The following is a 16,611-nucleotide window of genomic DNA, read 5'->3' as shown; positions in this document are numbered from 1 at the left end:
TTTGTAATATGAGGAATCAATGGGGAAGGTAACATACCAACAAATATATATTTTAGAAAAATGGGATGTGGCTGCCACCTGATTCCCTAAATCACAAATATTATCATATTTTATCTGCGACATATGATTCCTTTGGCTGTTGAAATTTGTTTCATATCTGTAAATCAAATACCTGCTTTCCATTTGGGTATGAGGATTTTTCAGAACAGCTAGAAAAGACAGGAATGCTCTGTCAGATGTAGTTGCTCAATCAGCAAGCAGTGAAAATATGGGATGTAGTCCAAAGGCTTCTGCAGTGACAGTGGACGCAGGAAACTTTCAGGGAAAGAAAGACTGGGCTTGCAAAGGGAGAGGAATATTCTTCTCCAAGTGGGAGACACAATCTTTGAAAATAATATATAAACTGGAAAATAATTTTTTCTACTAGGTATTAACTACTCTGGCATAATAGTAAGACTTGCAAAAGAGATTTTTAAAATTTATTTTGTTCAACTATTTGTTACATCTTACAGGCAATTATTATTCAAAAGAATTCCTAAATTCCCACTTTGGTTACAGTGACAGAAAAGGACTAGACGTGATGGTGGCACCACCAGTTCCCAGGTACCTGTTGTGGAAATAGTAGATTTCTGGGAGGTTCCCAAAAAGAACTTCCTTCTTGTTCTGAAGTGCAGATGGAATCAGATGTACTAAATTGGGATTGTCCATTTCTGAAGCATACCCCTGCAGAGAAGAGTAGAAAATAAAATCATCCTGTTTTTACCAGGGAAGAAGTACTGTGTTCAAGGCACTGGAAAGCCCCAAAGTTCATGTGCTTTTGTTCTCCACAGAGCAAACAAAGCTTCTCCCATGCCTGCTGCTTTGCTGCTCCCATGAATTCCTGATGTTTCTGATTTTCCCCAGAGATTTTACCCTGTAACTGTGCAAACACATTTTAACCACAAGTGAACAAATCATGAGGTTAAGAAAAAATGGACAAAATTATGTCTCTAGGATTCAAAAGCCATTTGGGTCATGTAGGGATGGAGACTGCTAATATTGACAGACAGATATCTTTCTGCTACCCTGCTTCATTGCACAAGAGTTAGTTTGGATTTATTTGTTGGAATATTTTTTTTGTTTCTTGTAAAAACTGTAGTGTGTTTCTTCAATAATAACTTTGAGAAAAGAACAATCAGACTTTAAACTCAAGAGTAATATATCAATTACCAGAGCTGCCAGCTCCCATTGAACAAATGCAATGAAGAATCAACCACACATCCCAAAAGTCCCACCCAAATATAAGCATGATTGATCCCTACTCAGCTCCTGTCCTCCCACAGATTGGGGACCTCAGACTCCACACACACTGAGTATGCTGGTATCCTATCAGTTTCAAAAGCTCAAGAATTATATTTGCAGCATGAGCTTTTTTTTCTGCATTTAAGCACAAAATGGGACAATAAAGAAGAGCAGGAGGGGTGCGTTCCTCTTCCTTAATCATTTTTCAAATGCAGATTCACAGAATTTAGCGTGTGGCCCCATGGACATCAAAGTGCTCCTTCTGAGACCTATTGGTAATATTTTGAAAATACATTATTAACTCTTTCTCTGTCCATAACTTTCAGAACCATGCAAACTGCCATTCTGTGGGCTTGGGCCAGAGCAGGTGCCTTTTCCTTTAAGGCCTGAGGCAGGATGTTCCAAACATCCTTCCCATTCTCCATCTCCAAGGCTGAGCTATCATGCCAACACAGCCTGTGTGTTATAAACAGGAGGTGGGAGTGCTCAGCCCATGAAGGATGTGCAACCTGCAGTGATGACTTAGAGGTTAAGCATCAGAAAGAAATTTCAGAAGAGTTTCTTACCTCTATTATACTTTGAAGTTCTTCCACATAAACCCGTTCTGTTTCTATCAGCTCATTGATTATGTGGCTGAAAGACAAGAAGGTAGAGAGTCATAGTGTTAACCAAGCACATGTGAAAGAAAAGAAATAGAATTCCTTATATATTCCTGTTTATGCCTTTGACTACACACAAAAACCCTCTGAAGGTCATTTCTCAGTTCTTCAATCCTGGGCCTTGTTGATAAGATTAAAAGACCTAAGCACATCTTGGACTGTAATTTTTTTCAGCTCATTTTAAACTTCAGCTTGGATTTTTCTGTCATTTTTTTACCTGCAAACTGGAAAAAAATTTTCCCAAGAAGAAAAAAAAAAAAGTGTTTTTTTCTAAGAATAACTAATACTGAATAAAATGAAATTGTACTTCAGAGCTATGCTAATGTTTCTGATTCATTTCTTTTATAAAATAAACAAAATCAGTGGCTAGACTTCCATCCTTTAATACAATGCAAAAATTATGTCAGTCTGAAAATATGAAAGTAGATTAAAATTTTTTTACTACATTTTGAACATTTAATTCCTAGCATTAGTTTAATGCTTCTAGGTAACTTGAAGACATATATCTTGAAGATTGCTGACATTTCACAGAAACATAAATGTAACCAATTCACTTTTGAACAAATAGCTAATAGCTAAAATAAAATTGCATTAGATCCCTTGTGGTTTTGTGCATCAAATGTTCCATATTATCTAGAAAGTGTTGTCTTTATTAGTGTTACAAACAAAGTTTTCAGGGTAGCTCCTCCAGAGGTGTGAGCAGTAGGAAAGGACAAGTCCCTGGTGTTCTTTTCCTGGTCTGTGCTTCTCAAGAGTTTTTAAGCACAGCTATCTCAAGCCAAAACACATCCCCAGAAGGACACTAGGGAATAATGTCTAGAGGAACTGGAGTGTGGCCAGCCATGAGCAGCACACAACCTGAGGCCAGTAAAGTGTAGGCAATTCTTGGCATCAATAGCAGCACATGCATTCATCCATCATCCAGCATCTCCCTGCACACACTGCCTGTGCCTGCTTACCTGGCTCTGTGTGTCACACAACAGCCACACCATCAGCCAGACCCTGCTTACCTGGCTCTGTGTGTCACACAACAGCCACATCATCAGCCAGACCCTGCTTACCTGGCTCTGTGTGTCACACAACTGCCACACCATCAGCCAGACCCTGCTTACCTGGCTCTGTGTGTCACACAACTGCCACACCATCAGTCTGGTTACATGGCTCTGGGTGTCACACAACAGCCACACCATCAGCCAAACCCCATCAGCCCTTTAGATTATAAGTCATGACTGTACTGTTGCATCCACTCTAAGGGGATTTCCTTATTCTCCACATTTTTTTAGGATGTCCTTTTTGAGGTTAAAAAAACAATCCCACTTCTGCTAAAGCCTCATTTGAATGGTTTGGTCAAGCATTTAAAAATAAAATAGCCACATTTTAGCTAGCAGTTTGACATGCAAAAGCACTGACTAAAATGTTACTTGGCTACTACAGTAGATTCACTGGTTTCCTTTGGACTTCCCCAGCCCTTTTTCAATGAAATGTGGTTTTGTAGGCTAGCTGGGGACCACTTATTCAGGTCTCAAAGGCTATTACTCCTTTATGGATCATGCTTGAGAAACATTATTAATACTGAGAAAACCAGACCTTACCTTCAACTGATGTTTCAGATTTTGTTATAAAATAGCTGGGATTTCATAGCTGTCTTGGCATAATGCCTTAAATTGCAGTGTCAAGCACAAGGTAGGGCAGTGGGTGAGGGCTGGACCAGTGCTCCCCCGGCCACACTCAGGTCCCATTGGCCACTCTTGCACTGGCTGTGGGCTCCTCTGCTCCCCCCTCAGGTGTCCCTAGTTTGGGAGACTCCCCCAAAATGTTCCACTGCTGATTGTGCCAGGACTGGAGCTGCTCCATGACTGTCATGGGCAATGAGGGGAGCTTAGCACACACCTGCTGCCACTATCACATTTAACAAAAGTATGAGGCAGCAATTGACAGGATTTTTGTCACAGGCAGCTCCTCCCATCCCCTTTTCCCCTTTGATATGCCTAGGTTAGAAGTAATTTTTAGTGTAACTGGGATGTGTGAGGTAAAGGGGCAGGGGAGAACTTCCTCACTGTATTGTTCATTCATTTCAGAGAAATTTTACAAGAATTTGAGGTTTGCATGGCAGCAGTCCAAGCACAACAAAACTCTGAGCTGGCTGAAGTTTATGGGCAGTTCTGACAAGGATAACTCCTCACCAGGATCATTCCCAGGCAAACTGGCCATCTCAGCAGGGATGGTAAAGGATTAGGCATCTGACCTAAAGGTCAGAATCTGAGAAATCCCTAAGTCCTCTCTGTAGGCATCCTTGTTGCTAGTAAAACTCGTTCCACTCAAGTGTACTTCCTCCTTGTCCCATGAAACAAAGAGATTCATCAAACTAGCAGAGTTAGCCAAAGACAGAATATTCTGGTCCCAGAATTACCTGACTCAGTAGCTTTCCTGGCATGGAAATAGTGATGTGCACTGCTCAGGAGGTCAAGGCCAGCTCTCCCTGTGGAGGGAGTTAAACATGTCCTAGCAGAGGGAGCTCAGCAACCAGCAGCCTGGCAAAGCCCTGAGCATGGCAGGGTCCCTGCTGCCACCCCTGCCTGGCAGAACTGGGGTGTGTTTGTGGCAGGGATCACACACAGGTTCACTGATACCACGTTGTCAGATGTTCCTCCAGCAAACTTCTTGGTATGGAACTTAATTACAATGCACTTAATTACAATGCTCACATTTCCTTGAATGATTGATCTGGGTTTCTAAGGAAACATTGTGGCCTTGGATACACCAAGACCGCATTTCCCACAAGGGGGGTTTTACAGAGGTGCCATTTGGGCTGTTTTTTCTCACTTCAGCAGCTGTGATATCCTGTGCCCCTGCAGCACCACTGAGATCTCACACATTGAGCCACTTTTCATGACTCCCAGCTTTGAGAAGCCCTGAAGTGCTAGCACAATATGGATGATAAGAAAGAGAAAGTAATAAGAAAACAATTTCTGCTTTGTCAATAGTGCTGTCTCTGGCAAGTTAGTCATGCCATGCTGCAGTGAAGAAAAAAATTATTTCACAGAGGAAGCTCCTCAACAAGGTTTAGAATGTAGGGGCCGCAATGGACAACAAAGCATTGGGAAAAGCCTTGTTTTTAGCCAAGGTTGTAAGTGAAACCTTGAAATTGAGGTAAACTCTGCTATTACCTATCACCCTTGACTTTTAGAGATGCATTTCTCTATCAGCCCCTGCCTGTGCTGGTATTTAGATCAAAGGTAGTTATTTATATCACTTTGCACTGTGCAAAGAGCAATTAGCAGCATTGTTGTTATAAGTATAAACTTACCCTGCACTGTATTGTGTTTTTGCAACAAAATTTTGTCAGTAGGTGTTTCTGAGCTGGCTTCTTCGGGTAACTGAGAGCACACTTCTAGGAAGGGCTCATCACAGTGACCATAAAGGAGACACATATCAGATCATTTCATCTCAGTAACTCTTTCTCCTTCCTTCTTCTTTAACAACAGAAGGAAAAAGAAACAACTGAATGGTTGGCCAAGCTTCCCAGGGTTGTCAGGTCATTCTGCAAGTCTCTGTCAAAATAATTTTGGCAGGATGGTTTCTCTGCTGTGATGTGCTGCCTTAAAAAACCCCCATCAAATATAATGAAAACTAATCAGGAATATTATCCAGAGATTACCACAACCTATTAATATCTCCTCTGGCTAAATCTCAATTGCTTTGTCCTCATACAGCTACTATATGTGCATCCTGCTCAGATGACAATATAAACTAATTCAGGATTTTTGTTTCCATAGCTGTGTTTCTCTGACAAACTCATTGGCTCACCTCCACTCACAGATCCTGTTTCTATGCCAGGATTTGCTATCACACATGCCTGTCCTGATAAGGAGTCTTTTCTCAGAACAGGAATTGAAGCCATCAATTAGAATTAAACCAGGGAGATTTTTGAAAAGAGACCCTGGCATAAATCATAACTGGTGCTCCAAAATTATTGTGTTGCAGAAAATCTGAGTGCATGACAGGTGTGGAACCAGCAGAAATGGCAGTCATGCATGAGCTCTCCATACCTGTCTTACAAAAACACAAGGTGCCTAGTAGATGGAACAGGAATATTTTCAACAGCCAGAACAGCAGAAAATGGGTATGCAAGAGCAAAATATTGAATTTAATAAATTAATTTAAAAAACACTCCCATCACTTTTATAAATATATCTAATATAGATAGAGAGTTACTTAAATTGAAAATACTGTCTCTTTTAATACCTGAGGCTTCAAACACAATAGGAAGGACTGAAAGAACCTGTGTGCAGTGTAATGAAAACATAAACACAGAAAAAATATCAACATTGGATAGACTTGGACTTAAGGGAAATCAGAGTGAATAATTTACTGGCTTGCAAAAATGAGCACAGTGGTAAAAACCTCCCTCGTCCAGCACTCTGGCTAGTTCTAAGTACTGTGAAATTTCTATTTCTGAATGTAAATAAAATTTAACAAAACTACCATTTATTTGCAATGGTATCTTCTTTGTAGGTAGTATATGATGAAAGTCTCATTGCAGTAGAAACAGAATCAGCAATAAATATCATATCCAGTTTTGAATTAGAAATCACTACAAGAAATTCTAAGACTGGTCTAATTGTAAAATCTCAAAATTATCTCAGTGCTATGGGAATGAAAAGAAATGACAGCATGTCAATAGCTGAGTAGAAGAAACTTCCATTCCACCTACATAATTGCATTTAAGAGGAATTTTTTTGTTGTTTTTCACAGTGCTAAAAAGGCCTTTTTGAGTAGAAAAGTATTCTCAACTGAGGTTATGCAATAGCTCAAATGAAATTTGAGTAATGAGTCAGTTGCTGTACTTCACCTCCTAAAGTGAAAAGTAATAAAAGATCCTTCTGGACGTAAGAACATTTGTTTCAACAGAACTTGTTGTTAGTTGATACAGTATTTGTTAGTTGATACAGAAAACAGTTCTGATTTCTCTGCCATGTACTCTTTTTTTGGTTGGTTTTCTTTTTGTTTTTTTTTTTTTTCCCAATGAGAGCAATGCCTCAAAAGAACAATGATTGTTCTTAAAGTGCATTTCATGGCTGCAAACAAAACCCAACTAACCCAGCTTTGAGAAGCATAAGGAACTTAGGTAATACACTCCACCCCATCTCAAAATTCGTGCCCTTTACTGAAGTTCTTGTAGTTGCCTGCTGCAATGTCTAATGGATTTGCTCCAGCTGTTGTGGAAGTTCCTCTGAGCAGAAGAACTGCATCTTTGTTAGAAATATATTTCACCACCAAAGTCACCATTTGTAATATTTTGCTTCTTTGGAAATGATCTGAACTCTTCACATAAAAGGAATTGTCCCACATTCGCTGTTCCCAAAACAAATGACCTTGGGGAAATATTTTTATATATCTTAATTAGTTGGCCTACATTATAGGAACCAGAGCATAGTTGTTAATGGAGAGGTAAATTAATTAAATCACCTACAGAAAGGAATAATATGAATAGAGGACTAAAAGTCACACAGGAGCTGTTTCTCATCTCAACTGTGCATCTACACTGAAAAGATGCATCTCTGAACCCAAATTTGAGCTACATTTAGACAATGTGGATGCTACAGACTGGTCCTTACTGTGGGCCAAAATAACAGCACACACAGCTGTGTACATATTTTGTCAACTAACCACATTTGTGATCTACCCATCAGGCCCCCCTTGTGATTTTGGTTTTCATCTTGCAGCTCCACTTATTCTGTTTGGTCATAAAGATATATTTAGCTCTGTGATACCTCAGCATTGAGTAATCAATTAGCTACGAGCAGGTGAATAATTTATATACAAAAATAGTGTAACTGCTAAGAGTTATTAGTATTAGGTCATATTCCAGCAGATTGTAGTAAATTGGTAGTAAATAGAGATCCATAGAAACTACTACACACACATGCTTGTGAAATATCTGATGTAACTGAGACACTGCAGGTTAACAAATTGCTCCCACACTGTGCAGACTTCCAAATAATTTGCTTGCTTGAGATCATGAGTATTTACATGCAGGCCACAGAATTAACTTAATTACTCAGATTTCACTATTCTTCTTTAGAAATATTACCCAGTCAAAAGAAAACATGGTGATTTCCTAGGGCCAGGCAGATCTTGTGCAGCAACAAACCATATTGCATAAAGGATTTAAAGTGAGGACAGAGAGGAAGACATAATTCTTCATTACACTTCCTTAAGGATGGATTTGATCTGCTGAACTGAAACCAGTATGGGTTACCAGCCAACAAAGGAATATAATTGTTTTTTTTTAAATGCAGAAATATAAATATATGCATATATGCATAAAAGTAATTCATATACTAACACTGACATTTATTCTCATACTTCTTTCTAGATAGTAATGATTAGAACATAACTTATGAATATATCAGTCATATATATATACATATATTAGTGAGATATATATATATATATATATATATAGAGAGAGAGAGAGAGAGATATGCATGTGTCAGTCACAACTGATATTCAAAAGATAAGGCCTCTGGAATGAAGCACTTTAGGTTTTGCATGTCCTACTCATGTGGGAAATTCATGGGGGTTTTGTGTCCTGGCAGTAATTTCTTCCTGGCCGCTTTTTCCTTAAAAGTTGAAAGTAGAGCAGGTAGAAAAAAATCTCTAGATATGTAATAGTTTCTGACTTCTGAAAAAAATATTTAACAGCCTTTTTCTATGCCCAACCTGACTTTTAAGACCGCAGCTACTTTCAGATTACATGCTGTGTGCTTTTTCCGTTCCTTTGTAGACACAATACAACAATATCCAAATACCAGTTGACCTCATTGAGCAAGAAATCTGATAAGGGCTGACAGTGCTGTGGATTTTCTCACACGGGGTGGTAAAGCACTTTTTCAATAACAGCAAAAGTTACAGCAAAAGTGGTAAAGCCCCAAAACTTTCAGACAGACAAGACCAGCAATATAAAACCCAGAAGTAGGTTAAAGGAAATGTAAGGGACACTGTTTATACAGAGAATTCATGTTGACTGCTAGAGCTCAGGCTCTAAGCAAACCTAAACCTAAACCTAAACCTAAACCTAAACCTAAACCTAAACCTAAACCTAAACCAAGCCCATAGCCTTTCTCCAAAACTCTTGGCAGTCTCAGGTGGGATCCTTGCTGTGGGTGTCTTGGTGGGACAGAGAAGGATTTAGGCACATGTGACTCTGCTTCCCACAGATTCCTACACCCCCCTAATCTCTCACTGCAGAGCACCTCTGATAGTGCTGTGGCTTACATGTGTCATGCCTGTGGTACTCGCTTGTGTCCTTCCTGTCCCTGCAAGGACATTGCGTGCCATACAGAGCCATTTTTGATTGGGATACAAAAGCTAAACACAGAACTATCATTTACTTCATGTAAAAGGCAACACAAATTCTATCCTGAAGAGCCAACTTCTTCAGGAGAGCAGGAGAAGAGCATCAGTGGTTTTGATTCTCATGGCAGATCTGCCTTTGATAGCTCTTTTCTGCAAGACTTTGTAAGGTCATTTGGATGGAATGAAGAATTAGTTTTATTAATAAAATTAATGATAATTGATCTTACGGACAGGCCTGAGTTTATGTTGGAAAGGGCTGACCAGGGAAGCTCATGTTGCACTTGGAAGTGAGAGGATAGGTTTGGTGATGATGCCTCATCCTTTGAGGGTCTGTATTTCAAGCACTGGCACAGGCTGCCCAGGAAAGTGGTGGAGTCACCATCCCTGGAGGCATTTAAAACTTGTGTAGATGTGGCACCTGGGGACATGGTGTAGTGGTGGCTTTAGCAGTACTGGGGTAATGGCTGGACTTGATGACCTTAAAGATCTTTCCAACTGAAATGATTCTATGGTTCTATGATTTCAGTCTGAGATATGACCCTTAGGAAATTCCATCCTGCTTCTTCCTGTAATAGGACACAGCATTGTGCTAGACTTACAATCTCTGGTCCTCCAGCCCAAACTCTAGTGTGTCTTGGGCCCTGCTTTTAAATACCCTCAAGAATCAGTATTCTTTGGGGCCTGGGAGAACCAACTCAGGTATTAGTTACAGGACAACAGCAATGCAACAGGGAGAGAAAATTCTGACAAGCTCAAATGGAGTTTACAAGAGCAACTGGAACACATATTATGCTTTAGTTAATCTCTTCTTGGCACATTTACATCAGTCAGTAAATTGTGAACTGCCACTCTGAGGACAAACATCCCCTTTTTTGTGTGTCACACATCCTCAACCACGGTAATCTGGGCCAGAGGGGCAGGCAAGGACCCTGCCATCTGCAGCTACCACACTCCACCCAGCAGGGACTGGGAATCACAGCTCTCAGCAACATCCACATCCATTTACTGAACTATACTTTGGGCAACCCTGTCGGCCACACCCCGAAACACTGCTTGCAGAATTTAATGATAAACTAGGAGAAAGAGGGAGAGACACTTATGGAAAATATTCCAAACTTAGAAAGAAACTTTAGAGAATTGTCAGATAGACTGCAGCTGGAGAATATGGTCAGAGGGCCACTTTACTCAGTAGGAAACTCAGAGGGAAACTCTCACAACTGCAGATTGCACGAAACTGGAAAGACATTACCCAGCATTTGGGTTTCTTACTTTTTTCTCTAAGCAGCTGCTAATGAGGGATGTCCAAGATAATACAATGGGATGGAGAGATTTCTAGGCTCATCCACAACAGCCATTCCTACCCTTTTCTCCCCAGAAGAATAGGGAGCTTGGTTTATCAGCCTCAGGGGCTGTTGCAGGTCTTACACAAGCCTTGCCTACGTGGGAGATGCCTTGTTTGCCACTCCAGTGTTTGTAGCTAGAGCTGGGGCTGGGCCGTTGCCTGGCAGAGGTGAGAGCTCTGCACCAGGCACGGCTCTTACAGGGGCTGGAGCTCTCGGTGTCCTCTGCCCACACAGCAAATCTGGTCTGACAGACTGCTGGGGGAGCAGAGACAAACAGAATTTAGGTACTTTCACCACAAGAGCACACTCAGGGTCACATTGTTTGGCTCTAACGCAGGTCAGGTGCCACAAAGGCAAGACTGCCCATGCTAGTTTGTCCAACATGGCTATTAACCAGGGACAGTATTTGAAGACAGGTTTGTAACAACTAAAAATGCAAATAAAGCATCAGTGTCTTCCAACTAGAGGCTAGAGAGAAAGATCAGCAACAGTATATTGAATAATCTGCATATGCTCAGGAGCTTTGGAGAGTCTACAGAGGAGCTGCTGGACAGACAAGTCATACTATGTAAAACAGAATTCCTTTCTAGACTCATACATAGAAAGAATGTTCCTGCTGGATGAAAAAATCCACATGAATTTTCAGAAGTGAATACAGAATTCTAAACATGATTATGTCACAAATCTTCCAAACCTAGTTATTATATTCCCAGTTAATGAGCAGCTTGTTAAATGCAGGAAATAAAGTCAGCAGTGATTTACTGCACAGTGCAATTGATAAATCACTGCTCCATTGAATCACTCAGTACACGGGACTGAGTGATCTCCCATCTGCTGTGTCCTGTCTGCTGCTGTCCTGCAAACCATGCAATTATTTAGATCAGCCCAGTGTAGGTGCAAGTCACTGACATCTGATTAGGCAACATGACGTGCTCTTTGTGCTGTTGTAAACAACAATGTGAAGTGCTCAGCACTCCTTCATGAGCTAATTGACACACAGGAGCTGCATTTTTTAAACTAGAGTTTAAAAACAGACTCCATTGAAACTGGTGTGAATGTGCAAAGGGAAAGCTTTGGCACCTGTGTGGAGAATTTTACACTCAGAGAGGTTTGATTGTTCCTGGTTTGTTTCAGTGGTTTCCCAGCCTGGAGACTGTCACTGTTCTGCCCTTTACAGAGAAAGCAGCACCACCTGAACTTAGGTGGTATAAAATCACACCAGTGCCTCCTTCCTCATCCATCAGCTGATAACACTGACAACAGTGCTAATTTCCTCTGCTCCTTGCTTGTGCCTGTGTTACCTGGGATTTCGAGGTACTATGTATTATACAAATACATGAAAGCAAAGGACTATTGACTTGCCATTGCAGAACAAAGTCAGGTTTTTATGGAGAGATGAACAAGGTACAGTTAAGGGAGAAACAAACACATAAAACTTCAAGTCCACATGTGCTTCTTCAGAGAAAATGCATCCAGTCCAACACAGAACTGCCTTTCTTTGCATGTGCTCTGTAAAGCCTGAGTTGGATCAGGGGTGTGAGGGAGCAGACCTTTAGTCCTGGCCTGGATAGGCAGAGGAAGAGGAGGGAGATTGCTGCCCACTGACTATGTGCTTGCAGAAATTTTCAGCACTTTTCAAGTGGAGCACATGCATTTCTGTGACATGGGATGAGACAGAAGATACTTCTGATGCTAAACACCTCTTGTGCCCAAACCAAACCGACCATCCAGGATGTGCATGTGGCCAGCTGCATTCCAGGAGCCTGCCCAGAGCCAGCAGGCTGCAGAACAATTGCACAGAAAACAAGTTGAGGAATTCCTGGAATTTCTGAAGAGCATTAAAATAACCTAAGTATCCAATAGCAAGCAGGTATGAGAGATAATAGCAGAAGTGACTGCTTAATGCTCTTTGATATTCGATTAAGAGCAAATTTTGTAAGAAAACATATTGAGAGTGCTTTTTGCAGCTTTCTTTACCTCCCAGAGTCTTGAGGAGCAAGGACACAAGGACTTCAGGAAGCCTCCAGAACACTCAGTCAACTACTGCATTGCAACAATAAAAAATTTTTTTCTCCTGTTTCTAATAATTTTCCCAGTTCCCAGAAATATTTGGAACTCTAGTAGGAATGAATCTCTCCTTGCTATTCTACACAGATTTCTATCTAGCAGCCAGATCTCCCTACATGGTAGCACACACTTCACTTCAAAGATCTTCCCAACCCTTTAGGCTGTAATTAGACTTGTAAATGCTGGAGCCAATCTGCCCAACAGGGAAACTTCTCTGAAAACAAAGATTTTGTAAAAGTTGAAAGACAAGATGGCAAACAAGAAATGGCTTGTGGCTTCTTGAAAATTCTCCTGCTGACTAGCTTTCATTAAGTCTGGTGAAAGAAAACAGCTCTCTGTGCCTATTGATAAAGTCAAGAACATGGTTTGTCTTTTAAAATGTAGACTCCAAGTTCTTCTGGAGTTTTCATGAGCCTGGAAATTAGACTGGAAGGACATGCTGTTGGGCTTCTACTGTAACAGTCACCAAAATCACCTTCTTTCAATTGTAACAGAAGTCTTATATTACACTATTTTATGAAATTTGTTATCTATTTTTACATTCAGGTTATATATGTATTTCCATTCATTTACACACTGAATGGAAATCTTTGCAATGTATCTTACTTATGGAAATGGGGGAAATTGTTGTCTGGTCTGGAAAACAAAAGGCTTTGGGCTTTGGCCTTTTAAAATATAAAGGGGGCTTACAAGAGAGAGACATTTGCCAAAGCCTGTAGCGACAGCACAAGGGGCAATGGCTTTAAACTGGCTGAAGGCAGATTTAGATGAGATATCAGGAAGAAATTCTTTACTGTGAGGGTGGTGAGGCACTGGAACAGGTTGCCCAGAGAGGCTGGGAATTACTCATCCCTGAAGGTGTTCAAGGCCAGGCTGGATGGGGCTCCAAACAACCTGTCCTAGTGTAAGTTTCCCTGGCCATGCTAGGGGAGTTGCACTACAACATTTTTGGGTCCATTCCAACCCACACTATTCTATGACTCCAGTATTTATCTCTGCCTCCTGTAGAAGCTCTGCATCTTTGGCCAATAGCTAATGAAATCAGGAAACTTAGCCCTCTGCTGCCAGACACAGCTCTGATGATTACAATAAGCACTTGGACACCAAAGCTTTCAGTAGCACTCCCAGAGCTACTAGCATTTTTGACACCAGTCTACACCTAAATTTAGCAATTCCCAGACCTAATGTCAGCACAGCTTTGCTATTGCTGATTTAGAATAGGGCTCTGGCACAATATTCTCATTCTGAAAATAGCTTCTAATTCTTTACCCAGGGCAGAAGTGCTGTCCTGCTCTCCCCACACATCCTGATGATTCAGTGATACACTTATCCTCATGTTCAGGGTGTTGCACAGACTGCAGGTCCCCAGTCCTTGTTAGATCAATAACCCAGACCCAGATAATATACACTGAATATAAAGGATTCTAAACTTAAATAATATCCAAATCTATAATTGGAACCTGTCGTTCAAGGGGACAAGCACCTTCAGGCACACAGGTTGCACAGTCCAGGATGTGAGTATGCAGAGTGACAGCTGACTGCAGGTGTGCAGAAGTGATCCCAGATGCTCCACAGGTTTCCTCATTATGTAAAACACACTTTATGTGCATGTTCAGAGGACAAGCAGTGAGTCTGGACTGTGTGCATGCTTGGAGATTATTTTGCATGTGTACAGAAGTGTTCCATGCACACATGATAGCTGAGGCCACTCCTTAGTCTTAAACTTGACTCTCTTTCATTAAAGTCACAAAAATAGCACCTCAGACTTCAAACGCTGAACTGGTCATTCATGAAGTTAATTCTAGCTGAATATAAATGTAGCAGAGATTACTGTCTCATGAGAATTTAATTCAGAAAGGAGGGGTTATGCTGCTTATGTGCCATGCCTCACCTGAGTACAAAACCACCAATGCCTTGCAATTTTCAGCTTATTATTAAGCAGTAATAGACCCGAATGAAGATGAAACATGACTAACACTGTAACTCCTGCCACTGCACACCAACCACTTTAAGATACATATTGCTGTGCTTGTAAGTGATCTCTGTCAAGGCCATATTGACCACTCACTGAGAACAGCAAAACCACATGCAAGATTTGTGGGGGGTCATCTTATGAAAAGAGTGAAACTGTGGTCAGAAAGCCCTGGAACAGACGTCATACTTCTGTGTTTTCAAAATGAAGCACTAACACTGCCCAACAGTCTCCCAGCCCTTGTTGTGAGGTGGACTAGAAAAATGCTGGATTTATCAGATCCAAAGCAAATCAACCAGAAAAATATTCCAAACTTACAGGAAATTCAGTTTCCTATCTGATGGGGATTGCCAATATCAGGTTTCTGGATGGAGTTTCTTGATCAGTTTCTTCACTCCATAACTACAAAGGAACAATTGAGCATCTTTGCATGCTCCCAGTCACTCCATCCTGCCCCCTTGCTCGTATTTGACAGCGAGTGTACACCAGCATGCACACTCAGGTAAACTGGAGAGCAAGAGGAGTTGACCCAACTCAAAACCAACCTCACAAAAAAGAAGAAAAAGGTCACACCAACTGCTCAGGTGCCAGTCCTGTAAAAGGGACACAAAGGGACTACATGAGGTGGGTATGGAGAGAGAGAGCAAAAGGTTCAGCAGCAGCCCTAAATGAGCTTAGACTGGTTGTGAGACTATTTTCAGAACAGATCTATGAATCAGATTTCCGGCTATAAAATCACACCACAGAACAGCCAACCAAATAATTTCCCAACAATAACACTTGAGCATAAATAGAATAATATCCCAGCAAAGGAGTCAATGCATGATTTGGCCAGTTTGCAGCAGGAACAGGCTGCCTAGTGCCATTTGTGCAAATAAACTAGAAAGGGTTGCCTTGCTTGAAGTTTTGTTCAAAATGCCCAGCTCTGTTATACTTACAGTCTAAGCACAGTCGTGTGATTGTGAAAGACTTTCACACTTCTCATAACAAGAAGCACCTCAAGGAAACACAGAAAGATGCTGGTTTGGCTTAACAAACAGAACTGTGATTCTGTACTTTTAGATTGCCTTTCCATTGATTGAATATCTCTTCTCATGGATGTTGGGCCTGGGCTATACTGAGCTGCAGTGGACAACACAACAGGAGCTGGTGGATCAGTGGATGCCAGTCCCTCCTGTTGGGATGGGTCTGTGGGATGAAGACAGCAGCAGCTGGGCCAGCACAACCCCTCTGAGAGCACTGTGTGGCTTCCTCAGGGCTCCTTGGAGATTCAAAGCTCCTTGTGCAAATACATCATTGGCAAGCAGGCTTCTGTGCTACAAAGTATTTTATGGAATTTCCCTCCGACCTTCCTCTTCCACTGGGCAACAAGAGCTAAACCATGTTGCTCATACAGTAGGAAGCAATAAGAGCACAGCACCTCAACACAAATCTGCAGGAATTACAAACCATTCTACAAAACAGTAACACCTAGGTATTTCTCCATGTTCTGTTGAATCTTATCAACTCATTATTTACTCTGAAATAGGGCCTGAGGTTTCCAGCTGGATGTGAGGCCAATGAGTGACGCATACAGGAACCAAACCCACAACCTAGGTTGATATTGGTGTGATGGACTGAGTGAAATGGAAAGGCTGTGTGGGTGCAGGGATGCACCTGCTAAACCCCCATCCCTACAAACTGCACTGTCCCACATCCTTACCCTGATAAACCACACTGCTCTCTCTAACAGTGCCCTGAGCCCCATCCCTACAAACTGCACTGTCCCACATCCTTACCCTGATAAACCACGCTGCTCTCTCTAACAGTGCCCTGAGCCCGTGTGTGCAGGGCAGCATGATCACAGCAGGGCAGGTTTCCTGGGGAAAACCACGTGTGAGGGGCCTCTCACAACAGCTGGCCACACACTGCTGCCTCCTGCTCTGCT

The 16,611-nt window shown here is 41.4% G+C and overlaps 1 protein-coding gene across 1 annotated transcript in view; it reads right to left on the bottom strand.

The window, feature by feature from the left end:
* Positions 1-16,611, bottom strand: part of MCF2L2 (MCF.2 cell line derived transforming sequence-like 2) — a 150,752-nt gene that overhangs the window by 38,073 nt on the left and 96,068 nt on the right. Inside the window, exons 16-17 of the mRNA XM_058811891.1 lie at positions 1,848-1,914; positions 608-723 (exon numbers count right to left, since the gene is read on the bottom strand). Of these exons, the coding sequence (XP_058667874.1) occupies positions 608-723; positions 1,848-1,914 (183 nt within the window). The remainder of the gene's footprint in view (positions 1-607; positions 724-1,847; positions 1,915-16,611) is intronic.

Source organism: Ammospiza caudacuta, chromosome 11 (assembly GCF_027887145.1).
Source record: "Ammospiza caudacuta isolate bAmmCau1 chromosome 11, bAmmCau1.pri, whole genome shotgun sequence".
Classification (NCBI taxonomy): Eukaryota; Metazoa; Chordata; class Aves; order Passeriformes; family Passerellidae; genus Ammospiza; species Ammospiza caudacuta.
This window is presented reverse-complemented; position numbering and strand designations above follow the sequence as displayed.